The sequence below is a fragment of the Alosa pseudoharengus genome, unplaced genomic scaffold (genome assembly GCF_046254945.1).
Source record: "Alosa pseudoharengus isolate Yale_2024_CS ecotype anadromous, Long Island Sound unplaced genomic scaffold, YU_APseudo_1.1 YU_APseudo_1.1_scf_24, whole genome shotgun sequence".
NCBI lineage: Eukaryota > Metazoa > Chordata > Actinopteri > Clupeiformes > Clupeidae > Alosa > Alosa pseudoharengus.
Window position 1 is genome coordinate 18,744,860 of NW_027468689.1, and position 27,989 is coordinate 18,772,848.

Consider the following 27,989-nt stretch of genomic DNA (forward strand, 5'->3'; position numbering starts at 1 on the left):
GTACAATTCCCTGAAAAAAAGGTTACACCAAAGATTCTTTACATGAAAGAGCCCAAATGTTGGAGTAATTCACCATGAAACACACATCTTCAAGAATGTTTTTATTAAAATTCAATAATTTAAACCAATGATTAAAGACGCACAATACATACAGACGCACACATGCACACACAGATAATCTGATAAAAACAGCCTGATGTGCTACACTCCTTATCCTAAAGATTTTTGACTTCTGTACACTTATGTAAATAGTGTCAAGTAAAAGAGTCAGCATCGTCATCTCCTGATATCGACCTGCAGGGTTCTCTGTAGCCTGGCTATGCTTGCATCCAATGCTGCCATGCCAGTGCGGAACACCTCCTCATCACGCGTGTTGAAGGTGGACCAGGAGTTCATGCTCCAGTCCGTGGCTTGGGACTCACAGGAGGTGGAGGTGGAGGAGAGGGAGCTGTCCATCTCCGAGGGCCTCCCTGTGTATGCTGCTGGAGTCTCGCCCAGGTCCAAGTGCTGTTTAGACTTCAGTGGTGGGACAGGCAGGACACCAGGATTGACCTTAAAGTGAGAGGTTGTCCCATTAGTGCTAGATGGTTTGTTACTGTCCTCACATTGCAGGCCTTTGGCTGTCAGGGCCATTCGATCCATGATTTGACTTAAAGACTTCAGGGCACCAGACCCGTCTAATGACCTCTCCATCCTCATAGGAGGCTCTGCCAGTGCCGCTCCGGCCTCTTTCAGAGGGGCGAAATCAATCCCACCACCAAAGCCTCTCTCACTACCCACGCTGTAGCTCTCCTTTCCCAGTACACCCACACCCTGCCGTCTGGGTGAGCACAGCTGTTCCTGTGGAAGACCAAGCCCAGCACCTCTCCACTGTGAAGAGGAGTGACTTGGGGTCCTCTGTGGACTCAAGTGAGACCTTGGAGGTGAAGAGGTCAGATTCTTCTCTTCCATGGACTGAAGGTAGTTTTTGACCGAGTCGGAGATGTCGTCAGACCCACAAGAGCTTTTTTGATCTTGTTGGTGCATTTCCAGAACGTGCTTCCTGAGATGGGGATTTGGCTTTGCCGCGTCCATCACTTCAAGACGCTCTATGGATGACCCTGAGATTGGCCCCTGAAGATTGCTATCAGACAATGAAGAAAACATATCATGTAATAGACTTACTTTTTTTTTGACATTTAAAAAAAAAAAGTTGTTCAGTATGTCTTACCTGATGACTTCCTGTAGTCTATAGATCTCTGCTTCCCTCTGCTGGAGAGAGCTGGACAGTGCAGCATTCTCCATCATGGAACTCTCCAGTTTACTCTGATAGCTTTTCATCTCAGATAACGCACCACTGACATCTGTAAATGAAAATCAATTGCACTGTTAATTTGAGTTCACTTAATATTGCTCATCCAACTGAGTAAGACACGATGAATGAAAAACGGTGATTGTAGGCTTTACCCATCATTATGCGACTGGTCTCTGCTTCGCTTTGCTGCCTGCTCAGCTGCAGCTCGTTCTCTTTGTCCTCCACAGCTTGCCGTAGCTCCTTGTTCTTCAGCTGTATCTGCTCCATCTCGTTGTGGGCCTCCCGGAGCTGGAGCTGCAGGGTCAGGTTGAGAGACTGCAGCGAGGTCACTAAACACATGGTGGGAGAGGAGACATTTTGTTCAACTCTGTGCTAGAGTAATGGTAGTCAGCAGGTACAGTAGCTGTACAGCGAGGAGGCTAAACCTCCCTCCAGCCCAGACACCTTAAGAGACTTCAGAGGTCTGGAGGACTGAACATGTGCAAGGCCTGAGGGGGTCCACTTACTCTCCAGGTCACAGTCCACAGGCCGGGCCTCTCTCTCTGCTCGCTCACGCTCCATGAGCTGCTGGTTAAGGATCCTCAGACGTCTAGATCAATAACACACACACACCACACACACACACACTTTAATACATACTGAAAAAAAAAAAAGTCTACTCTCTGCCCCATGTTGATGCAGGCCCTTGAGACCAACATACCATAAAAATTTTGTCATCCTCGGTGCCACGATTCAGGTAGTTATTTTGGAAAAACTGCATTCTTTGGGTTTCGGTGTGTGTGTGTGCGCTAGCAGCGGTCATAATTAGGCATACTTACAAGGGTAATTTTTTATAAATGTGGTGACAAAGCTTGTAAGGATGTGCTGACTACCTATTTCCAAACATGTGTTTATTCATTATCTCTGGTGATTTTTGTGGGAGTCTTTGTTTCAAAAAGGAAAGCCACTTGCAGCAGTCATGTCCATAGCTTGAGGACATCAAATCTCACTAAATCCATTTTGAATCTAAATGAGGTTTTTCCTCGTTCAGCACACAAAATGCATTTTTGTAGCCTTTGGGGGTGCACTGTCCTTTAACTGACTCTACTCTGCACAGCACCCCTACGTAAGATAAAGTGTGTGTGTGTGTGTGTGTGTGTGCGTGCGTGCCTGTTTATGGCAAGAACTCAGATTTATACAATGGTCATTTAGAAATTATCCCGGCAATGATATTACACAATCTAAATGTATAAGTATTGATAGGTAATTCATTCAAAATTTCCAATAAACAAAATTAAATTTTGGTTTCAAACCATATCTATGATACAGTAAATTAGATATTGAGTCATTGCATCAGTATCCACTTCCATACGAGTACAGCAGAGGATATGAGAGCATGGGAATATTTTTGTAAGTACTGGTAGCCCACCCGTGAGTAGGAGGGTATGTCTGTGTGCATGTTTGTCTGCAGATGCGTGCGCTCTGTGTGTGTGTGTGTGTGTGCGCGTGTGTGCCCGATATGCAGAGCTGTACTTTAATACAGTGCCAGTAAGTACCTGATTAATAAGGACCTGTGAGTAGGAGGGTGTAGTAGGAGTGCATGTTTGTGTGCAAGTCTGTGTATGTGTGTGTGTGTGTGTGTGTGTGTGTGTGTATGTGTCTGACCTGCGTAGCTGCACATTCTCGCTGCGGAGTGGCTGCAGGGCCAGAGCGAGCTCAGCCTGGATGTTGGTGGAGCCCACCATGGCTGGCAGGAGAGAGATGCTGTTCTCCACCTCATTGATGAGCTGCACAGCTGCGCTGTCTGAGACGGTACGCCACCACAGAGGGCAAAGATGGAGACAGACAGACAAACAAACAAACAGAGATTAGGGGCTTTTGCACCAGAGAACCTTTTGTAGTTTGTTTGGCTTATCCCCTTAGATTTTTAAGACATTGCTGAGAAATGAACACTGTGTAATCTTAAAAAAACACCATCATAAAGATGGTTGTGCCCTTTATGTAGCCTACTACAACACTGTCTGCTAAATATTTGCTGTGTTTTAAAACACCTGCCTACAATCTCCAAGACAAACTAAGAGCCTAATTTCTGTTTTCCCGACCATCTCGGAACTATGGGATTTTGCAAGACACTTTATCCAACAGCATCAAACACAAACAATCAATCTTTAATTTTGCCATTATTACTACTTTGATTCATCATTAAAACTATTGATTGGCTGAAACAGCAAGTCAATCAAATTCTGGTGCAATCAATTGGAAGAAGTAGATTGGCTGAAATATTTTGCTGTGTACAGAACATCATGCCTTATAGGTGACCTTGGGGAGACAGTACTATGGATATTAACAAGCCTATGGAGGCCATCTTAATTTAACAGTTATGGAAGGATCAATATGAACAACTGCCATATCCATCTTTTAATTCACTTACAGATTTAACATGGAACATGTTATTATAAATAGGAATGTGTCTGCTCCCTCCCATTCTATGGTAACAACAACATATATGATACTGGAGAATAGAATATCAAATTGTGACCAAAGAATCCAAAGAGTGATTCGCCTGACATACAATTACACTCATGAGGTTCCAGTGAATAATCACTACAATATGCAATCATGAGTAAGACTAGTTTAAATTGACTAGATACTAGATTAAATAGACAGACTGTGTGTGTGTGTGTGTGTGTGTGTGTGTGTGTGTGTAAGAGGGAAAGAGAAAAACTGAAAAAGAAAGCGGCTAAATAAATAAATTTTACCTCCTGTCAAATAACATTTTTCTTACCCTGGTTCACGACCATTGCTTTCAGCTCCCCAAGGAGGTATTTGACAGTCATGACCTTCTTGGCAGTCTTCTCTGGGCTGAGGGGCTTAGCTTTCAGGATGGCCGGCGTTCCCGTACCGGTGCCGGTTCCAGTCTGGGAGTCGCTGTCTCTCACAGGTGTAGTGTCCACCCCCTCCGCCTCGTCCTCGTCGCTCGTGGGGCTGTACTCCGAGCTCTCCCCAGACGGGCACCCCTGAGGCGGGCCTCGATGCCCCACGACCTGGGCAGGTGGCTGGGGCATCTGTGCCGTGATGGGGTACGAGCTATGAGCCCCTGTGGCAACGGGGTTGACGTTGTGTAACACCTGGGGAACATCTTGATTTGGCATTGCAGCAGGGAAAGGACTAACAATGGGGGTGGAGTGAACAGGAACACCCTGTCCAGAGGGGAAAGCCCCATGCTGGGGCAGTAGAGGCTGCTGAGGTGGGGCAGTTATGACCGTGGCGTGATTATATAAAGGGGCAGGCATGCTTGTGACTGCTGCTGGGGTAGATGTCACTGGGGTAAGATGATGTAAGGGAGTTAGCACACTGCTGAAAGTTGGATGCTGTGCTATGGTCATCTGTGGTGTAGTGGTAGTGGACATGACACCATGTGGGACAGACGGAGCCGTGGTGGTCATAACCCAGTGCTGAGCGAACTGCTGCAGCTGTGCGTCTGGTGTTGAATGGACTTGCATAGGGTTTGAGGCATACTGCAAATTCAAAAACAAAACAAAAAACATAATACAAAACACTTCAACATATATGGCTGCAGTTAAGACATTTGGTCTAACACTAACCAAACAACTCAAACATGAAAAGCAGCACAGTTTGCATTGTTTAAAACATGCTAGCATGCTAACTACCTTCTGGCAATCATGCTGGGAGAGACTTTCATGCAATTTTGCAGGCAGCTCTGTCCCAGACAACAGAACTGCATAGTGCAACACCTGGGTGGCTGATGGGAACAACTAGTGTTTTGGAATTACCTCCCTTCACCTTACCACAATCCATAAATTAATTTAAAAATAACAACAATAATAGTTGACAATAAAAAATATACCGGTACTTTAAAATGTGCTAAATTCCCTACAAATTGTTTTGTGTACAGATTACAGAACACATTTTGATTTCTGTACAGCTGACGTCTTCTGATTCAGATCTCTTGAATGGTCATTTTCAACTCAGAAAACTGCTGCACTTGGGTGCTGAAGAAGAACCCCCAAAATTATTCATAGGAACTCACAGGCTGGGAGTTAGTTGCATCCTGAGGACCAAGAATCGGAGTGGAGGTGGCCAAACGGCAGTTAAACATGGTGGTGCCCTGATGACCTTTAAAACATGAAGTGAATGGGGACTTAAAGCACAGGATGAGACAACTCTGTCACAGTTTAAAGAAGAGAGGACAGGCAGTGTAGCTCATAGGTGGAGCAAAGTGCTGACAACACCAAGCGCAAGGTTTGATACACTGGGCGGTCATAAGCTAATGATATTTAGGGCCAGTTTCCCATACATGGATTAAGCCTTGTCCTACAAAACTTCCAATGAAAATGTCCACTGAAAAAAAAAAAAGTTTATTGGACTGGGCTTAATCCATGTTTAGAAAACTGAACAATTCATTTTATAGAAGTATCTGCTGCTAAATGCCTCTACATACATGTGTGAAGGCATTATACTAGTGTAACTGAAGCCAGTTCTCACCTGATGAATGTTGGCTGACGCTGCTACCCTGCTGTTGCGGGTAAGCCATGGGTCTAACCTGTGGCTGCATGAGCTCCCACTGGGCTGCTGTGGCCACAGGTGGTGCCATCTGAGGGCCTCCTGGATCTCCTGTGGGTCTGGGCTCTTCAGGGTAGCCGGGCTGTCCTCTCAGTGCAGGCTGAGACCGGGAGGTCAAGATGGCCTTCTGCTCTGGAGCTGTGGACACAGAATAAATCACACTAGATGACATCTACTCACTCTGATTTAAATTCATGTTCAATTCAACGCTGTCGTTTTATTTCACCTGATGTAAAATCAAGGCTTCAGTTTTGGTTCATCACATCAGGTGAAATAAATTACAACATTATATAACATGAACTTAAACTGAACTTGTACAAGCAAAGTGTCGAGTTGGATGCACAATTTCAAAGGAATGTGCCAGTTGCCTTGTCCTTCACCTGAGGCCGAAGCAGAGATCGTTTTCCTCACAGGCTTTTTTCGTTCTGCCTCCCGTCTCCCTGGACATTGCTTTGGTTTGGGTTTGGAGGGAACACTCTTGGTACCCTTGGCAGTGGGTGGTTTGGGTTCTGTGACATAAAATACCATTCAACATACAGTGTGACCATATACATGGCAGAGTATGGCAAATCTATCAAATGGAAAGTCAGTTAACACTATACCCTCTTGTTCAGCTTGAAGAATGCCATGGAGCAAGGCTGCACAGCGATCTAACCCTCTGTGTATGGTTGTGACCTGATCAATTGAGGCATACCACATTATTTAATCATGAATACTCATCAGCTGACCACTTACTATAAACATTGCTTTAAATAAGCATTGTATATGACATTGAACATTTACTTGATCCTCGGAGTCAGTAGAGTAAAGAGAGTAATGTGGTCCAGGGGCAGGTGTTGGTTTACTGGGTAACCTGAAAGAAAACAAATATAGATTAAAATCCCTTTGCTCTAACTTAGTAGTGGAATTTTCACCACAACCATTGCCACAGTAGCATTGCACTCACTTTTTCTTGATGGGCTGTCCTCGACTGGTGCTGGTCAGTCTCCCCGAGGAGATCACCTGCGAATGACAGCTAAGGGTCAGACGTGGCATGTAATGTTAGCCATCACAATCTATTAGTATTAATCGACATGTAGTTGCTAGTTTGAACTGAGCCAAAGTACTTAGATAACTATGTTACATGGGGCAATCGATACACGGTCACAGCTTTAATGTTAACGTTACCATGCACGTCATTCTCTAGAGTTGTGTCTGCAACACATTAACGTTAAGCTAACTTCATGGATGCGTATCTTACCTTGTGTTTTGACAGTCCTTGTCTTGTCGTCATCCCACGAAACGTAAGCTCCGAAATGCATTTACTTTTAAAAAGATCAGCGTTTAAAGCCCGTGCACACAGACGCACCACCAAAAACTTAGCAATATGCTTGGCTTGGGGAGCTAACAAGCTATCGATTGTTAGCAAACCAGTCTGCAAAGAAAGGGTTCAGCCAAACAATGAATGGCTCACACATTCGTTGAATCCTTCAGAAGGGTCAAATTGAGAGAACTCTGTCTCAAAAATGTTAAACTAATTGTGATTTATTGTATAGCCAGACCACTCACAGACCCATTTAAAAGTAAGCACAGAAACGCTGGACTTGTTGAATGTTGAAATGTCAGCTTTGTTGTTTGAAACGGAAGGCATGCTGAGTTGACCAATAACAGCGCTGCTATCAGTTTTGAAAGAATGTCATTGGCTAATCCTAGATTAGTTTATCCTTCTTCCTTACCCTATTTGTTCAATTGAAATGTCGATCAAATTCACACAGCGCTTTCTAGCCAGTAGTATGGAATGGGTTGTGGCTTATTAAAAAGAAATTCTAAGGACGCTGAAGTAACTATGGAGACGTATGTGTCGCGGTCTCTCATCAGTTTTCCCGCGGAGGAGCAACTGATTGAACGGCCAGTTTAACCCCGGGCCCGAGTTTAACCTATTGTGTTTCTTATTGCATACAGTAAATTATAGAACAAAGGTGAAGTAAATTATTATATTTTTAGCTAAGCAGTTTCCCCCCAATATCGACCCAAGTAGACTATTTTACAGAGTACACAAGGATATGTAGGCCTAGTAGGCTAGGCCTAAACTTGTATGATGTTTAGCCTATTATGTTGCACAACATAGGCTATATCCACTGATAAGAGGTTATCAAATGTGATTTCAAATAGGCTATGCACCTGCCATGGTTCAATTATGTTAATTCAATTGAACTTAAATTGCACATTTCATCTTCTCAGTTGTTGCTGGAACAAAATGGTTTGGGAATCAGTTATTTCTGTTCATATATTTTATTTTTTCTTATCCTGGTGTCATCAGTAATCTCATCCTAAACGGATTGTACGGCTGTTGATGAAGTCAGTCACCTTGATCACACCATTGTTATCCCTCCTGAAAAAGAAAAATGCATAAATGAATTAAAAAAGCATTAGTATAGCTAAATTCATTGTTATTATTACAGTGGATAGGTTTAGGCTAATGTAATATAGATTTAAATAAAACTAGATTATCTCTGAGATCAGAACAACAACATGAGAGAGGTGTGAAGCAGGTTTGCCATCAAATAGGCCTACAAGGCTATGATAACATGATGTATGATGAAGTGTCTGCTAAATGTAATGTAATGTAAAGTAGATACTGATGTGTGCTCCATCTGCCCTGTAATCAACTGCTGTTTTGGAAACCCAGAGAGTATTATGAGCTACACTCACGAAAGTGACTCTAACTGGGAAAGGGCTCGGTCCAGCTGTGTCTGAGCCACCTCTCCATCCACCGCCGCCAGGTAGGTGTACAGGTAGCGGAAGGTGTCGTAGGGGATGACCGCGTCTGGAGGAAGGCAGCTGCTATCTGAGTTGAGCATGTAGCAGGCGTGGACCATGGCATTCTTAATGGTCTGCCGGCAACAAGAGAGAAAGAAAGGGTTCTGCACATTTCTAGAGTAACAACATTAGCTGACCAAACAATAAGGTGGTCAAGAGGACCATGTTTAACTTTTACACTTTGCAGTGTGTAATAGGATATAGGCATATTGTGTTTGGGTATACATTGCTGCATTATTGTCAGTGATTGAGCCTGTAGGTCTACTCACCCCTCCTAGGTAGCTACAGCCAAGAGCAAAGAATTTAATCCATTCAATCTCATCACCAAATGAGCCAACAGCGAGGATGTGCTTGAGCAGGTCCTGCGATAAACCAAAGGACTTCCACACCTCTACAATCTGCCCCTTCGTTACTTTGCTATTACTTCCCACCTGAGGCAAAGAAGGGATTATATCGGGATCATGTATGACTGAAGACTTTTGGTATACTATATCTTCAAATAATCATTCAGTTTCTCTGTTATGGTGAATTTACCTGGGAATGCATAGCTTGAAGAGCCTGTGGAGTGAGGTCCATGGAGTTTGGGGCAGTGGCCTTCTCCAGGTTGTCCCTCACAGGCAATGACTTTCCTTGGACAAGTGCAGTAAAGTACCTGTGTGGAAAAACATTGAGACAGATTTTCGGAAAGTTCAAAGTTCATGGCATCCCATTATTATTTGAGCAGTCATTTATGTGCGTAGGCTTATAACTAACTGAGTAGAATATTTGACGCACAATGTGGACCACTGAATGAGATCTTCTGGCTGAGTGCGGATGGCATCCTTGGTGAACTGCTTTAAGAGCTCCGGGAGCTCAGGTGGGATAACTACTTTCTTTCGCGTGTTGGACATTGTAGTATATGCGGGTTAAAGCGAAGTGCTACACCAAAAGGAGAAGAGAGGTTGTCCAGTGGAAACGCCAAATAGCTAATGACACACTGTAGCAAACTTGGGTGCGTTCTTGAGTGCCCGTTACATTTCCCTTTATGACGTCGGCTTCCATCTGTGATGATGGGTAAATGATCGCATGAGGGCGACAAAACGCATGTTATCTGAAGGCTATACTAATTTGCCATGCTTGGAATAATGTGCCTTGCATGGGGATAGTAAACTGGACTAAGGCTACACTCGCTAACATGCATACTATTCTCTAACTAAATTAATTGTAGGCCTATGTATTCATTGAGTTTACGTATGTTTTGAATAAGCAGTGACCAGTAGCTTTTGGTTGGCTGTTATATTAAACTGCTTTTCATGTTTTTTAAATAAGGAATATAGCCTGTGTATGTGAATTACAGGAAATACGTTTCCTCTGCCATCGTAGAACAGCAGAATATGACTGCAGCTGATAGCTGAGCAATGAAGTGGGCAAGTGCGTGGGAGCGGAACACAGGGCCAATAAACTAACATTCCAACTACATAGGACAGTGAACATCATCGACTGCCTTTGTTTTAGGCTACAGTCACATGGACACCGTTGTAGTTCAACACACGTGTTTCTTCCCTATTAAATGTGCCTTGTAAATACCAAGCAATATGGAAAGTAGTTCCAATGGCGACAATGGGCTATTGGAACTCACACATTTCTCAAGGATTTCGGGGTATTGTTATCAGCTAATGTTTGTGTAAGGTAGCCCGCCTGTATAATGCTGATGGCAATGTGATGTTCCCCTTAAAATGCCGATTTAATGTGTTCTCCAGGGAATGATTGTAAAGGCGAGGAGGAGACAGTGGGCGAAGGGTGTGTTTGGAGTCGGTCTCAATGACAGAGTCCTCAATTTCACAACATACGTTTAAACGGTGCGAGAGACCGGTTATTACCTAATTGAACGCAGGATTCAATCCACGAGCATCATTTGCAAACAAATTATAACCTGGGCTTGTGGGCTATAATAGCCTATGCCATCTAGCCTGGGCTACACATTCGTTGATATGCTCAGCCTCACGGTAATGGCTATTATTTTGATTTTCGTTACATCACTACTATGGAACCTCCTTCTATGGTACCCCACCATTTGAGGTTGCTGGCCGCTCTCCCAAGCCGTGTTCATTTGCCAATTTAGGGGGAACACCGCCTCTGAATGCACTGAGTGAGACACCATATGGACGGACGGACCGATGGATGCATGACGTGTGGATATAATCGAGCAGTCCGTGAAAAGCCATTTTCACGTCCAGTGTTTGAGGGAGCATTAACAGAGCGGATACTAACACGGGCATCGGGTCTGTCTGTCAAGAGGGTGACCAGACTCTGAACAATAGCGCCCAATGCAGCGCGGGTCTCTCTAGTGCATAACGGGAAAGTCACGGCAGGACTGAGGGCTGCCAGAGGTTTATAGTTGGAGATGGCTGCACTCTGATGTAGGTTACTCGCACAGATTAGTGGATTTATTGATGCGAATATCGTCTGCTATCAGCAGCAGACCAAGCCTGTATTAATGCAAAAGATGAATTCTACCGATGCTGCCGAAGAAGGATTGACGGATCCGGACACGGACCCGTTTTTCAAAACAGGTAGGCTGTTTGTCGATAGTCGCTTTTGTCCAATACCAAGATAGATATCGATGAATGATCGGCTCACCGCTGTTTGAGAGGCAATGGTTACAACCCCCGCAAGACTGCGATGGGCTTCCATAGGCAGCCTCAATAACGCGATGCGCGTTCCTCAAAATTGCATTGTAACCTACTATTTCACTGAGCGATTAATTGTCCCAGTCACATTTTCCCGAGTAAACCCATACTATGTTCTTCTGTATGAGCGTAATCAATGCAGGCACACCCACCATAGCATACTGGCTACAAGCTCTACCTGGGTGATGGAGGATGTTCGGAACCATAGGATTGAGCACTGGCGCTTATAGTTGGTCATCATGTCTAGACTGCATTGGAAACCATCACCCTGAGAAGAGAACATCCATCACACGAGGACAGACTTGAGCGTCAGATTTCGCTCATTAGGTAGCCGATGGATGGTAGGCTACCTCTTCGCCACAAACAGCTTTTACTATCACTAACGGAAGCATTCCAACTCGCCCACCTCTAATGATCACCTCTAGCGGCGTTGATATGCTTGTGGAGCTTAGCGGGAGTGGCTGGCTTCTGTCTTTTGTCGGTCGTGACATTGATTCATGTTTCACGCGCTCTGGAGCCTGTTGATTCCAACCCAAATCGCGGCGAGAGCGCTCAAAAAGCAAATGTGCCACCGGCTTATCAGGGCATGATTCAGGCCCTATTTCTTGTATGTTATATTGAGCACCAGCCCTTGCCAGGAGGAGAGGCGTGCTGTATAGGCGGATAGCGACGGTTGACAGGAGATGAAGGCCAGGGCAGACCCGTCATGTGTCTCCGGCACAAGTCGCCTTGGCGTGTATTTATCCTACTTTGCAGATCCCTGATCCAGACAAATTCTGATCTTTGACATTGACCCACTTATTGACTGTCCACCCGCAGGACCTAGCTCCCCCACCCCGTCCCCTTCACTGCAAGGGCCCTTAATGAAGCAAGGCTTTAAGCTCCTTTAACACATGCTCCAGCGTGTGCGTAATGTGGAGGCATGGTTGGGAGGGAGTAGTGTGCAAGCAAGCACGCTGATTGTGTAGGCCTAAATTAATGAAGTGGTGTATGCGTGTCTGTTGGGAGAAATAAAGTGCAAGCACGTTTTGGACACTCTGAGATAATGTAGATTAGTGTGTGTATGTCTGTGCGCAAGTGTGTGTGCAGTCATGTTTGTGTGAATATGTGTGTATAAGTGTGTGTGGGCAGTTAACAGCAGCTGTGTAACCAAGTTTGACACCAAACATTCATGCCCATCTGAATGTAACATATGTGGTTTGATGAATGGACACCATGCATTTTGAAACACTTAATGGGGATATCCAATGTGTAGTGTTTGCCACCCTCTCTCTCTCTCTCTCTCTCTGTGAGTCTGTGTGTTTTTGTATGTATATATATATATATATATATATATATGTGTGTGTGTGTGTGTGTGTGTGAGTAAGTGTGAGTAAGTGTGTGAGCATATAATGGGATGGGCTCTCTCTCCCACTCACACACACATACAAACACAAATACACACACACACACACACACACACACAGACGGGCAGGGTTCAGAGTGGCGCTCCTGTGATCTTCTTCCCCCACTGCGCTGTAGAAGGAAACTCTCCTTCCATCTCCTCTGCCACCCCCTACCCCTTCTCTCCCCGCTGTCCTTCTTGTCTTATCTCCAAACCTGTGTACTGAAGATATTAACACACCAAAAAATCAAATGCTGTTTAACACCCTGCTTATGTGCAGGATTTAGCCTTGCTCACACCACGCTGAGGATTAGCTTGTTCACACACTCACACACACACACACACACACACACATCCCAGGGCTGACGCCCGTGGGCCTGGCACGGGGGGAAAGTGGCGGCATGGCGATGGAGGCGGGGTATGACTGCCCGCTGCCTTGGAGACGGCGTGCTCCTGTCTCTCGACGGGAACGGATAAACGATCACATTTACTCCCTGTCCCCTCCCTTTAGTCCCGTCCAGCAGATCAGCAAGGTGGGGGGAGGCAGATCAGCAAATTCACAGTCGGTCCGGGCCACGGAGGCCGAGGCGCGGGAGATGGCCGATAGATAGGAAGGTGGTGGTGCCGGTGCCGTGAGGTGGACGCATACAGTGGGACACTATGTAGCCTCTTATCATTAGGTGTTGTGTCTGTTGTGATTTGGAAGCAGCTTGCTGATGTCCAGGAGCAGAACAAGGTGCACACTGGGCCCTGGGACAAAGATGGACCACAAGCCCGCCCCTTTGCAGATTTTATTCATCGATACAAAGAACGAAGAGAGCCCACCTTTGACCAAGGCTTTGCTGGGGCAATGCTGGGCCAATGTTGGGTCAGTGCTTGCACTGGTGATGTCTGTGAGGCAGAGATTCAGACAAAGCCACACTGCCGTGTCTCCTCCTTTGTACCTGTTGAGTATGATGTAGAACATCTGCTCAGTCACTACACAGTACACTTTAGAGTATAGTGAATATGGTAGTGCACTAGGTAGTAAATGAGAGGATGGTCTGAACACAGTGTTCCATTTTGTTTGCCTTTGTAAAGCCTGCTGAGCTTGCACTGATTACTTAGCACTGTGTGTAATGGACGGTGCTGTAGTCTTGCCATATCTCTCACACCCAATCTACAGCTGAAATGAGTGGTGAGGGAAACAGGAGACCAGATGTATTAGAGATATAGTCGACGGTAGACTTGAAGCTCAACTCGGGTGGAAATCCATTTAGAGTCCCTCGGATAGATGCAACTCTCTGTGAAGATGAAGAATTTTCACACAAAACTTTGCAGAGTGAAGACCTGGCACAGACCAAGGAGGGTTGCTGTGGCAACAGTTGCCAAGCTTCTGTGATGGGAGACTTGAATTTGCTGCTGCCATTCCGTCTACTTTCAGCCTGTGACTGACCTGGCCCAGAAGCGTTCGGCCAATCACATAATTAATTTGGCAAGAGAAAAAACGCCAAATCACACTTGACATGGATTTATATGGCCAGACAAAATGTGCTGGCTTGCATGATTTAGCACTTAAAAACAATTTCCAAGATGAGCTAGATCAAACTAGTACTCAGCAGAGACCACCAGATTGTGCCATATATGATGGGATGTGGGGTGATTCAAAAGTTAAACAAAAGAACTATGAGTGCTATCCTTTATTCATAAAGTTTATATAGACGCTCAAGAGGATTCAGCACCCAGTAGAGATTATTTTAATTTTTCTACAAGGATATAAGGCACATTCCATCCAACTTTCTATCCATCCATCTTCAAACCATTCACTTATCCACCCATTAAACTATCTATCAACATCCATTACACTATCTACATTTAACTTTTAAACTATCTACTCTGTCTCAGGTTTTAAGCATACAATCTGGCTCTCTTAAGACTACAGATCCTGTTCAACTATTTCCTCTGACCACAACTGTTTCAAAATAAAAAAATCCTCACTACAATAATTCACTATTAAATAATTTAACTATTTAAACCATCCAACTATTTAACTGTTCAGCCATTCCAACTGTCAGTTTTCATTATCACCTATGTCTCCCGCCAACTGTTTCCTCTTCCCACAACTGTTTCAAAATAAAAAAATGTTTTTGCATTTTATGTTAATATATGTTTTGCATGCATGCACTAGTAATTCTTCGGAATTACATTTTATAGTTAAATCATGTCATCCACGTTCATTCACCTTTTATAGATAGAGTAATCTATCATATAGCCCACTGCCCAAAGGATAATTCATAATATAACCCACTGTCTCTCTGCTGTAGGTGTATGCAAAATTAATTAACTCAACAAACAAAGAAAATTAATATGCGTTGAAATGCCCATGGTTAATGGTTCATTCTCATCGCTGATAATATCTATGCTACCTGCATCTGTTGAGCAGAGGCACCCAGCAGCACATTACCTAGGAAGAAAAGACAACAGCAGGCCTAGTCTATGTGCACTTTTTAACACTTGATGCTTTGCATGTAGTCCATGCTGGGGATCTTATCTTATGGTATGCTTGGGGCTTTCTCAGCTCTTTCCCAGTGAACTCGGTGTGTGGTGCAGTGGTGTGGGCTGATGCCGGGGTGGTGGGTGTGTGGTGCAGTGGTGTGGGCTGATGCCGGGGTGGTGGGTGTGTGGTGATACGCTTGCCGTCTTTGGCACGGTCAAAGCGCCGCAGAATGGCTTGGCAGAGGCCTGAGCTGCGATTCTTTTTCATTTCATAATTACTGTGTGTGGGACTATAAAGCACATTTCCTGACGTCCTGAAACTTTCCTCTTGGTTGAGTTGACGTTTTTTGTATCTGCGGCGTCCAGGCTCTGTACTCAGGAAGTCCTGAATGTGTCACTTCCTCCCTCTGTCTCCATTTTTTTGCTTTGCTTTGATTCTTGGTAATTTAGTGAGATACTGTTTGTGTTAACTCATTGCAGGTTGGTATTGGATTCTGGTACTTCTGTGCCTGCAGGGGAGTATTTGTCGAAACCTTGTTGACGTTTGATCTCAACAGCCAAATACACCTCCCCCTTCCATCCTCCTGAAGCAATGTGGTTGATTAGTTTACATTGACAAGTCATTTTGCTTTTCATTTATTTCAGAGGCAGCACTGTGCTTGAAAAAAGCCGTCCAAGTTATTTTGTGTGGACGGGCAGCTTGAGAGGAACAGTGGATAATTTTGCTGAATTTGATTAAATGCTTTGTGGATTATAATCAAAGATCTCTCCTTTAAATCATTCCTCATGCCCAAAAGCTTTTCATTAACGATTATATAAACACAGCATCTTTTTGGACCTCTGTGATGATGGGTAGAAATGATTAGCATCATTTAGCAGCTAACCTGCCAGACGCATTCTCACTTCTCGCAGGGGTGAGAGGTCCAAAAGCGTTTAGCGGCACGGAGGGGGAGGTTGCAAAGTCTCAGTGCGATAACTAGGAGAGCTCTCGGAGTGCTCCGGTGAGGAGCTGAGAGAGAGAGAGAGAGAGAGGAAGCTCTCAAAGACTCAAGACCACGTGCTTCTTCAGCTTCCCCCTGGGATCAGCAGAAAAAGCCTCTCAGCCTGCAAGCAAGGGATGCGTGTGGGAGAGAGAGAGAGAGAGAGAGAGAGAGAGAGAGAGATGGGGAAAAAAAGATGTGCCACAGTCAGGCTACGGTACGGGTACGCATCAGTGTTTTGATCAGAGTGTGTAAACTTTGATGATTACTCCTCTGCATATTCTGCCGAGTGTTGAGGCAGTAGGCTACTATTTTTTTGTGACATGATTTATTTCCATTATTCACTCATTTGCTTTTCTGTGCCTCTGGTTCATATTTTTGAAGGGATGACTTGCGTTGGAATAGTGCTGTATGACAATTAAAAAAAAAAACTCCCATGATTGTACTAACTTTAGTGCAGGTTTTCTTTTGCCTTACAACAAATTTGAATATTTCATTACAGTACCAGATGCCTTATTGGGTAATTCTCCACCTGCCATAAGACAAATGTCGTCACACTCCAAACATGACAGATATCATAGACTGTATTGTCATTTGTTTTCAGAAAGCATCATTTTTCAGGGATGCAGCTATGCCAAATAATGTCCTTATTTATGATTATCATAACATCTTATCTGTGTCAGCTCTGGCATGTGACATTGGATGTTATGGGATGCAACATTATGGGTGCCATCATGACAGTCATTGATAATGGAAGCATAAAGAAAAAACTAATGATAGAATATAGCACCAGCCATTACATCCTAATGCTATTTTTAGAATGAAGGGCTTAAGTAACATATCAGCCTATTCCTTTCTGTTTCCTTCAGACTACTTGAGTAATGAATCTTGTTATTAAAGCAGCGTGATGCTAAGAAAATAAGCAATGTGTGAGAAATTTGGTGGATTTTACTATAATGATGATATGATGTTATGGTATGAAGCAAAATTAAAGGGTGCAATTACGTTGTGTTTGTGATTGCTTGCGCTGCACGTATAAATAACACACATGAATCTCTCAGTATAAAATATCACATTATTTTCAAGATTGACACCACATTACCATAATAACCATATTCTGTTGACATCATGGTATCCAACTAACATCCTGAATCTGATTGGGCAGTCTTGTGCACTCTGGTTTTGAAGATACACTGTTGTTTTCTTATCATGCTTTCAGTATTTTTGTTAGTATTAAATTAATAATTAATTATTATTATTATTATTATTCAAATATGTTGAAATAAGAAACATGTCACCTTAAAAGTCAGACCTCTACAACAGTGTTCCTCAGACTGTTTCAGATCAAGGATCACTTAACCAATAAAAAACTCACGGACCACTTAGCTAAAAAAAAGTAGACCTACTGTACTCACTGAACCACCTTGCTTATTTTCTTTGCACCTTGCTTATTGTGTCAGAGGATTCATATGATTTAAACTGGCATAGTTTACATAACTGTTTGGATTTACATTCAAGTTGGTTCAATATTGCAAACAACTCATCTATATTATATTTTACCACGTTTGCTCACGGACCACTTGGGATAGCTTGCGAACCACCAGTGGTCCCAGACCACACTTTGAGAAACACTGCTCTAGAATCAAACCTTTTCACAAGAATATGTCGTGCTTCTGAACAGTTTGGTCATTACTCATTAGGCAAAGACATTACTGCTTTTCAGCGTCATCTGAATTGATGTTTGCCAGTCCAATTCTGCATATACACTATGCATAATTGTTTTTTTAGAGATGGGGTTTTAGTTGTTGTTTTCAGGCAGGACATACATGCACAAATGCACACACACACACACACACACACACACACACACACATACACACACACACACACACACACACACACACACACACACACACACAGACAGACATATCATACGTACAAACAAATACTAAATACTTACACACACACACACATGCAGACACGCACACACACACACGCACACACACACACACACACACACACACACACACACACACACACACGCACACACACACACGCACACACACACACACACACACACACACACACACACACACACACACACACACACACACACACACACACACACACAGACATATCATACGTACAAACAAATACTAAATACTTACACACACACACACATGCAGACATGCACGCACACACACGCACACACACACACACACACACACACACACACACACACACACACACGCACATAAATGGCAGACAGTGTAGTCTGATGTGGTTTTGGGTGACAGTATAGTATATGTGTGTGTTTGTGTGTGTGTGTGGGTGTGTGTGTGTGTGTGTGTGCGTGTGTGTGCGTGCATGTCTGCACACACACACATACACACACACACACACACACACACACACACACACACACACACAGACAGACATATCATACGTACAAACAAATACTAAATACTTACACACACACACACATGCAGACACGCACACACACACACGCACACACACACACACACACACACACACACACACACACACACACACACACACACGCACACACACACACGCACACACACACACACACACACACACACACACACACACACAGACACACACACACACACACACACACACACACACAGACATATCATACGTACAAACAAATACTAAATACTTACACACACACACACATGCAGACATGCACGCACACACACGCACACACACACACACACACACACACACACACACACACACACACGCACATAAATGGCAGACAGTGTAGTCTGATGTGGTTTTGGGTGACAGTATAGTATATGTGTGTGTTTGTGTGTGTGTGTGGGGTTGGTTTGGGGGGGGGGGGTAATTGAACTCTCCCCCGCTGTTTGCCCCCACGGCCAGCTGTCGGCCAGGGGGATTACAGAGACTGCAGATTACACCACTAATGAATTTAAACAGGAGAAGCCCGCCAGTGGCGCTGGCATGCCCGCTTCAGCTAGTCCACAGACATTCGGTTCAACTTAAGCTCGTCACCATGTCATTTACAGCTAATTCTAACCCAACATGATCCGTAGAAAATGTCTTTTTTTCCTCTTCTATGTCTTTCTCTCATTCGTTGGTCCTTTCTTTCCTACGTTATGACCTTGTTGTTCCACTCTCTCCTCGGGTCTTGGTGAACATAACTATCAATATAGTTGTACTCTCATGTTTTCACACTGACAAAAATATACCTTGTCTCCATTTCCTCTCCCATCTCTTTCTCTCTCTCTCTCTATCGCTCTGTCTCACTTTTTCTCTCTCTTTCTCTGTTCATCTATTACTCTCTCTTTCTCTCTCTCTCTCTGTCTCTCTATTTCTCTTTCTCTCTCTCTCTTTCCCTCACTCTCTCACTCTCTCTTTCCTCTCAGTGCCATCCCTGTCATCCAGCTCTCTGCGGAACGACGGGATAAAAGCGTGTGATGTTCTGACGGTGCTGAGGGAGAAAGTAGCGTTTGTCTCTGGTGAGTCTGCAGCGAGCGCATAGCCTCTCCTTTAACCGCCCTGCTAAACAGCACAGACAGCAGGCAACACACACCAGCTCCGCTCAAAAAGCTATGAGTGTAATGTGTGGAAATCTGTATCTTTGCTGCAAGTTGAAAGAGTTGTTTATTTATTTTTCTACCCAATTTGCTTTTCAGATCTTTCAGGTGTTTTTTGAGAATTGTTTTACTAAACTAATATAAAAATTTAGGTCATAGAATGGAATAGTGGATTTTTATTTGATCTAAAAGTTTCTTCTGACAAATCAAAGCATGACACAAAATGTAAAATTGTGTGGTAGAGATATGAATAAAAAGTAAAAACTATATCTGTGTTTTCTTGGTCAAATCAGAAATTGTATTAGATTTAAATTTGGCATAAGTATGAACAATTGGTTTAACTATACACAGCATACATAATACACCAATGCTCTGTTGACTTGTACAAATGGGGTGGAGGATGTCTTTTTGCATCTTTGGTTTCTTAATGTCGTGATGTGACTATGAGCTGCGTGTGTGTCACAGGGGGCAGGGACAAGCGAGGGGGGCCCATCCTGACCTTCCCTGCCCGGAGCAACCACGACCGAATAAAACAGGAGGACCTGCGCAAACTGGTGACCTATCTCTCTACTGTGCCCAGGTAACAAAATGGCTGTGATTCATTCATTGCATGAGGTAGCCTACAGTAGTAGGTGCACTGGGTCCTGTGAGACAAAATGTCACCGATGAAAAATTTTCCATTGCTTCAGATGTTTGTACAAAGTCCCTCGCTGGGGCCTCTGTCATAGAAATGTATAAGAGGGTTTTAGACCATTTGAAATATATGAGGGTTTTAAACCATTTGAAATATATGATTGTATGTAAGTAAATATTTATCAGACATAAGTCTAGATTTCACAGGCAACTGGCAGGAAAAACTGCTGATGGGTTCGTACTCATATTCTAAGATATATTCACACAGGCTTTTGCAGATTAAAACATGCATACATTCCCCCTGGATGTTCTTAAAACTCTGCAAAATCAGACATAAATCTTACAGAAATCCTATAGCATATTTACGCCTCTGAAGTGGTTGTTGCAGTATATGACGCGTACAGTATGGGTATGTACAGTATGTTCATGCCTAGTAAAACACTATGCTATCTCACCCATCAAACTCATCTATAGGTCAGGGCTATAAGATCCATTGTGTTGCACTTGCACCTGTGGACTGTCCCTGTGTGTGTGTGTGTGTGTGTGTGTGTGTGTGTGTGTGTGTGTGTGTTTGTTTGTGTGTGTGTGTGAGTGTGTATGTGTGTGTATAGATGCTTATGCAAATGGCTGCATTCCAAGGGTGAATGTTTAAATGCTTAAGCAAGACAGGCTTGCTGGTCCATGAAGGCATATGACTGGTAGTGCCCTGTAGTCTCTGTTCACCTGCGACAGTCATCTGCCTTCCAGGACTGCATATGCAAATGCTTATTAAATGCTTAGGTGACATATGAAGGCAAATATACCTGAAGTCTCATGTTAGTTCCTTTATAAAGAGCCAGTATATAAGCTATAAGCATTAATATAAACAGTATACTGTATAAAGGCTTATAAAGAGAATTGCATATGAAAGTACAGTGTGTTTAGCTTGGCTGTTGGTGCCTTCCTAAAGAGCCAGCATATAAACGTCATGCTTGTTCACCCATGGTCCTTATTTTATAATAACATAAGGAACGGCAAGATATATGGGTAACTTGAGAGATGGTATTTTCATGAAGGGCCAAGCAGTAAGCTCCATAGTGCATGAATCATCTCTCATCTGTATGTCAGGGCTGTCTAACCTGTAACCCCCCCCCCCCACACACACACACACACTCCCACCCCCCGCTGCGCTCTCTTCATAGTGAGGACGTCAGCAAGCGCGGCTTCACTGTGATCATCGACATGCGCGGCTCAAAGTGGGACCTGATCAAGCCCCTGCTGAAGACGCTGCAGGAGGCCTTCCCCGCCGAGATCTGCGTCGCCCTCATCATCAAGCCTGACAACTTCTGGCAGAAGCAGAAGACCAACTTTGGAAGTGCCAAATTTACATTCGAGGTGAGCTCTCGGGGTTAAACTAAGGTTGTGCCTTTCAATGTCTTACTTAAGTTCCTCCATAGTGGCTTTGTCATTGGTGTGGAATTGAATCGGATACAATTCAGTGGTATTTTAGTGTGAGAGCTCATAGATCAGTTGCACATTTTGATTTTGTTATTTGTTATTATGTAAGGCGGCTAATTAAACATGATGCCTGGAATGCGTCAATAGAATGTGTTACGTTTTTATGTGTCAGATAGTGGGGGTACGCAAGCCCAGTCAGGATGTAGGTGGTGGTACGCGGGAAAAAAAAGTTTGGGAACCGCTGTTGTAGCCTAATACACTTTTTGTCAATTTCAGTGAATTGTTCCTTGTGGTCCAGTTTCTCCCCATTCAGTGTGTGTGCTCAAAGCAGCTCTGCTGTTTGTACCCAATCCCAGCTCTGTAAATGGGAAATAAACATTGTGGCTTGGTCTGAACTATGAACAATTCCAGCCATTCAACTCGCTGCTTGGGCGCCAGAAAGGGAGGGGTGTAATTTCATCAACTGTTTAGCTCAAATATCAGCAGTTTTTCATCAAAATTGTTAAATAGTGACACATCTAAATGTTATATGTGTCTGAGTTTCATAATCTGATTCAGTGAAGTATTCATTATTGATAACAACAATGCACTATGTAAGTGTTCTTGTGTGATGTGTCTGAGTTTTAAATAATGTACTATGTACCTGGGCCTGAAGAGTTTGACTCTGATCTCTCACACAGACCAGTATGGTGTCCGTGGAGGGCCTGACCAAGCTGGTGGACCCCTCCCAGTTGACGGCCGACCTGGAGGGCACGCTGGAGTACGACCACGTGGAGTGGACCGAGCTCCGAGTATCCCTGGAGGAGTTCACGGGCGGCGCCCTGCATCTCCTCTCGCGCCTGGAGGAGCTGCAGGAGGCGCTCACGCGGCAGGACCTCCCCGCCGACGCCGAGGAGTCTCGGCGGCTACTCGAGGACCACGCTCGGCTGCGCAAGACCGTCGCCAAGGCGCCCGTGGACGGCCTGGACCAGGAGGGCCAGCGGCTGCTGCAGAGGATCCGCGACGGCGGCGACGGGCGGCTCTCGGGGGGGCCCGACTTTCAGAGCCTGGTGCCCAAGGTGGCCGCCCTGCTGGACAAACTGCAGGCCACGCGCCAGCATCTGCTCCAGGCCTGGCACACCCGCAAGCAGCAGCTGGACCAGTGTTTCCAGCTCCGCCTCTACGAGCAGGACGCAGAGAAGGTGAGAGAGTGACCATAACTCTGATTTATTTACGCATTCTGCTAGGACTCACATTTGTTTATTTATTTCTATTTTTTTATTTGATTACTATTTCTATTTCTTATTTATATGATATGATTTCTCAGTACTTTACTGTTTAGCACCTTGTATTTCAATGCTGGGCATAAGGAGCTATAAGTAAGGTTTTATTTGATTTTGAGTACATTTGACTGCACGTGTCATGTGCATATATATTATAGACATTTATGTTGTGTCTCTGTTAATGGACATTGTGGCCATGTGTATTACATAAATACATAATGTTTTGTTGTAAATATTATTAGTGGCTGCATATGTGTTGTATATACTGTATTCCGTGTGTTTTGGGTGGTCAGTCATTTTCACCTCAGTTGTATTTGGCAACAGAACAGTCTGACGGGTCACATTTCAGCCTGGACTCATGGATTATAAAACACTGTTGTTTGTATGAGTAGAAATTCTGTTTATAGTATCTGATTGCTTAGGCTGGCCTTTTTGTCACGGAGACCGTAGAAAGATGCCAGATGGGTCTCCCAGATACGAGTTAGCTGCTGAACAGACTGGGCCTGATAGGGTTCCCGTCGAGGCCGGACCCAGTCCAGCATCAGCTGTTTCCTCAGTGGGCTTTCGGTGATTTGGCGCCCGTCCCACACCATTTGGAAAACTCAATCAGTGGTGGAGCAGAGAGGAGCATAGTGGTATGTGTGAAAGGAAAAGAAGTGCCGCTCTGGAAAAAAGGGTTTCAGACACAGACACTTGTTCAGGTAGTGATGGTGGCATGGCATTTCAGTGGATGTCGACTGGAAAAGGTTATTTCTGGTTGATGTAGGTGAGGTAATGGACATTTAGGCCAGTGGGAAGAGAGCCAATCTGGAGTCCTCCATCCTGACAACACTGTAAAAAAAGTATTCAACATACATAACCCACTCAGGTCATCTTGCTGCTTTGACTGGGACTGAGTTGTGTATTAAGTTGTATCGAGTTGATTACACATAATGCAATGAGACCATCTTGGCAAGGTATTTCAGTGGATTTAGGCTTATTGTTGGGTGATGTGGGGTGATCGGTATTGGCTGTTGAGCGCAATGTGAAGGCAGCCTCCCTTAAATCCTCCATGCATTAAATCCATACCCGGACTCCTTAGAGTGTTAGAGGTGTATAACAGCAGCGTGACCCCTCTGGTAGTCCTTACCCTGCTAATGGAATCATGTTCACCAGTAGAGCTGTTGTCCATTTAATCCCAGCTGTGCTGAGGTATTGGTGTGTGTGTGTGTGTGTGTGTGTGTGTGTGTGTGTGTGTGTGTGTGTGTGTGTGTCTGTGTGTGTGTGTGTTTGTGTCTGCTGATGAAGGCCATCTGTGTGTGATGGTCTGGGCGTGAGACAGAGAGACTGGGCAGAGGTTTTTTTTACTGCTCGGTCTGCGGAATCGATCTGTTCAGGCAGTAAAAGTCAACAGTGTACGGCGGAGAGTCTCACTGTGCGGGCTGACCGACCCTCTCAGGGTTTCCACAGGTTTCGGGTTGGTCCTGTTTTTACGAGAGGGTCTTTAACTGCACATGACCCCCAACACAGGAACAGGGAACTGTAAATATGTGAGGCAGTTGAAGTCTATTAAAGGTGCATTTTTAATTGATCTTTAATTGAATTGAGTGGGTTTTGACTGAAGCCTGCAGGGACTGGGAAGTGGGTGGTTGTGTGGATTTCTTGCCTTGGGATCGAACAATTATCAGCGCAGATATTTATCATTTTACGGTTATTGGTTTTCTGTATTTTAGATGATTTCTGGGTTTTTTTTCACTGAGAAGACTGTTTGGATTGCGGGTGTGGGTGGCTGACTGGACAACCTGATTAGGGTTGACTGACTATCGGCCTGATCGATTATCAACAGGGATATTTAGCATTTTTACTGTTATCGGTGTGAGTATTTTAGATGATCGTTTTTGACTGTGAAGACTGTATAGGGATTTGGGGTGTGGGTGGCTGGGAGGAGATATTAAAAGTTGTGAGAGACGTGCTGCTGCTCTCATCAGGCTACTGCTGGTTAATGGACACCTCAAGCAGAAAGAGGCTTCAAAGTCTCTCTCTTTCTCACTGTCTCAATTCAATTCAGTTCAATCCAATAAGCTTTATTGGCATGACAAGGTCACTCATATTGCCAAAGCAGGTATTATACAATTAATCTGTACATACACACATACATATCAATAGATTTCCAATTAAATAAAGTAAAATAACTGTCTCTCTCTCTCTTTCTCTCTCTCTCTCACTGAACTGTGATTCAAAATTGGTGTGGATGGGGTTTTATCGTTTTTGTTTTGCTTGGGTTATGGCTTACAAATTGATAAGGATATGTTTTTGAAGATGTGTTTAAAATGTTTTTGATGCCCTTTTTGATTCTCTTAGAGATTCTCTCTCTCTTTCTCTCCACCCTCTACAGATGTTTGAATGGATCAGTCACAACAGGGAGCTGTTTCTGCAGGGCCACACGGAGATTGGGAAGAGCCACCAACATGCCTCAGACCTGCAGGCTCAGCATGACCATTTCGCAATGAACTCTATGGTACACACCCTCCTACGGTCATAGCCTGCCTGAATCTTTTGTGCATGTGTGCTCTGTGTGTGTGAGAGTGTGTCTGTGTGTTTGTGAGTGTTCTATTGCTGCTGTACGTGTGTGTATACATGAGTGTATATAGGTGTCTGTTAAAGTGTGTGTGTATGTGTATTCTATATGTGTGTTAATTTGTGTGTGTGTGTGTGTGTGTGTGTGTGTGTGTGTGTGTGTTCTTCATTATATGTGAGGTGTGTAATATTGTGTGAGTTACCTCTTTTTGATGTGAGACAGAGTGAGCGTTTCTGATGTTCTATTACACCTGCTTGCTATTCTCCTGCTGTCTCTGGATCGCTGCATTATGCCTCTAGAACAGCTGCTTCTCAATTATGCATAAGTGGACGGCTTGAAGAACAATACCCAAGAAACAGCAGATTGTCATTTTCTTTATTTTTTCGCGAATGTTGTTTCAGCCTGACGGGCCGGCACACAAAATGAGCAAGATGCAAGGGTATTAGTCAGCTAAAGAGCTTTAAATAGTAACCACTCTCAGGATTGGGTCTCTGTGCTAACTCTTTCGCAGAGTTATTTTTGTTCTCAGGAGTTTTGAATTACCATTCATTTGAACTGCTGATGTACTCCTTCCCTAAGATCTGTTTATCAATACATATTCATCGTCTGCTAGTCGCCGTCTCTGAAGTGTTCATCTTCACAGACTTGGCAGAGACAAAGACAAAAAGATGATGTCTACATTAGCTTGATTTTTTTTTGCACGCAAATGAAAAAGTCTTATACCCTTTCTGTCTATAACAATGTGAGTGCAAAACATGAGGTAATACAATAAATGCTTTATTTTTGAACAGTATGTTTGTCAGTGTTTCAGTATTCAGTATTTGGGCCCATCACATGTCTTGGTGATGTCACGTGTCCTTTTAACTCATTGATCTGACCCCCCCCCCCCCCTCCCCTGCTACTTTAGAATGCGTATGTGAACATCACACGGATCGTCTCCGTGGCGACGCGGCTGTGTGAGGCAGGCCACTACGCGGCGCCGCAGATCCAGCAGGTGTCGGCGCAGCTGGACTTGGACTGGAAGAGCTTCGCTGCCGCACTCGAGGAGCGCAGTGCCATACTCACCATGTCCTCTGTGTTCCACCAGAAAGCAGAGCAGGTCGGTTTCTCTCATTAAGTGTGTGTGTGTATTTGTGTGTGTCTGTCTGTCTGTGTGTGTGTGTGTGTGTGTGTGTGTGTGTGTGTGTGTGTGTGTGTGCATGGGTTTGGTGTGTGAATGTGAGTGTGTGAGTGTGAAGGTGAGTGTGTGTGTGTGTGTGTGTGTGTGTGTGTGTGTGTGTGTGTGTGTGTGTGTGTGTGTGTGTGTGCACATGTATGTACAGTATGTGTGTTAATGTGCTTGTGTGTGTCTGTGTGATCATACCTCCAGTGTAGAGTGTTGGACTTCTAATTAGGATGGGTTGCCCTCTACCAGAAAGCAGAGCAGGTCGGTTGGGCCGGTCGACCAGTCGGTCGGTCAAGCGCTGCCCCAGGGGCCTCCTTTATATCCCTCACATAGGGAGAGCGAGAGAGAAAAAAACTACATGAAAAATGCGTAAAGAAAAATGAGCGGGGCCAGCGTCGTCTCTGGGTTATATAAGCAGCCAGGGGAGGTTCTTCTCAGCTTCTGCTCTCAGTTCTGCCTTTGATGGCCATTTTCAGAGGAAACTCACATCCACCTGTAGTCATGGCAACTCACCTGGGCCATTTTAGGTCAAAAACACGCTGATTCTGCCCGATTCAGCTGACATTTGTAGACTATGCAAAAACATACACCTGTTCTGCTGTTAGGGGCACGGCGAAGAGAATACTCAGCCTGGAACACATACGCGGAGTCTAATCACTATCTGATGTTCGCCTCTCTTCAGCATGCTGTATGCTGGAAATACTATACTACAGTAAATACTACTAAATACTAGTCCATAGGTGTCCCTGTGCACAAGCCTGTAGTGATACAGGTGCAGGTGAGGCAGGTAAATATAATCCAAAAGTGAAAAATCTAAATTACCGCACACTGATCACTATTAACAACGTTTTTTATTTAGCCTAAATAAAAAAACGACATTAATACTACTAAATACTACTTCAATATGTCCCGAGAGGGTTTCTGGTTGAAAACCAACGCAGAACTTTGAAATGAAAATGAACCAGACGTGTAGCATAATGAGCGTAATGCCCTCAATGAACCTCAGAGAATAAGTAAAGGTTGAATGAATGAATGAATGAATGAATTATTGCTCTCTTAGAAGGCTACACTAAAGGCTACACTAAAAGAGGTGTGTAATCTCACAAGTGCAGATGCACCCTTCCTGGCCTCTCAAGTGTGTGGGGTTGGGAGGTCAGTAGAAATGCATGTGTGAGGCTATGGGCTGC

General features: G+C 44.2%; 3 protein-coding genes across 3 annotated transcripts in view; 1 reads left to right on the top strand and 2 right to left on the bottom strand.

The window, feature by feature from the left end:
* Positions 1-88: 88 nt before the first annotated feature.
* ccdc14 (coiled-coil domain containing 14) lies at positions 89-7,447 on the bottom strand. Its single transcript, XM_076303362.1, has 13 exons — positions 7,098-7,447; positions 6,804-6,859; positions 6,641-6,710; positions 6,460-6,532; positions 6,238-6,366; positions 5,780-5,995; positions 5,325-5,410; positions 4,059-4,791; positions 2,939-3,077; positions 1,801-1,883; positions 1,447-1,623; positions 1,211-1,343; positions 89-1,123 (listed from the first exon to the last, which is right to left on the bottom strand). Exons 1-13 carry the CDS (start codon positions 7,128-7,130, stop codon positions 277-279), a joined length of 2,775 nt encoding a protein of 924 aa, XP_076159477.1. The 5' UTR covers positions 7,131-7,447; the 3' UTR covers positions 89-276.
* A 707-nt stretch (positions 7,448-8,154) lies between these two features.
* On the bottom strand, positions 8,155-9,546 carry LOC143141985 (ropporin-1-like). The gene is made up of 5 exons (XM_076302671.1): positions 9,431-9,546; positions 9,191-9,308; positions 8,926-9,087; positions 8,549-8,730; positions 8,155-8,228 (listed from the first exon to the last, which is right to left on the bottom strand). Exons 1-5 carry the CDS (start codon positions 9,544-9,546, stop codon positions 8,162-8,164), a joined length of 645 nt encoding a protein of 214 aa, XP_076158786.1. The 3' UTR covers positions 8,155-8,161.
* A 1,547-nt stretch (positions 9,547-11,093) lies between these two features.
* Positions 11,094-27,989, top strand: part of kalrnb (kalirin RhoGEF kinase b) — an 83,871-nt gene continuing 66,975 nt past the window's right edge. The window contains exons 1-7 of the mRNA XM_076303364.1: positions 11,094-11,208; positions 19,578-19,670; positions 20,214-20,328; positions 21,563-21,755; positions 22,499-22,999; positions 25,455-25,577; positions 26,545-26,736. Of these exons, the coding sequence (XP_076159479.1) occupies positions 11,133-11,208; positions 19,578-19,670; positions 20,214-20,328; positions 21,563-21,755; positions 22,499-22,999; positions 25,455-25,577; positions 26,545-26,736 (1,293 nt within the window). The 5' untranslated portion in view covers positions 11,094-11,132. The remainder of the gene's footprint in view (positions 11,209-19,577; positions 19,671-20,213; positions 20,329-21,562; positions 21,756-22,498; positions 23,000-25,454; positions 25,578-26,544; positions 26,737-27,989) is intronic.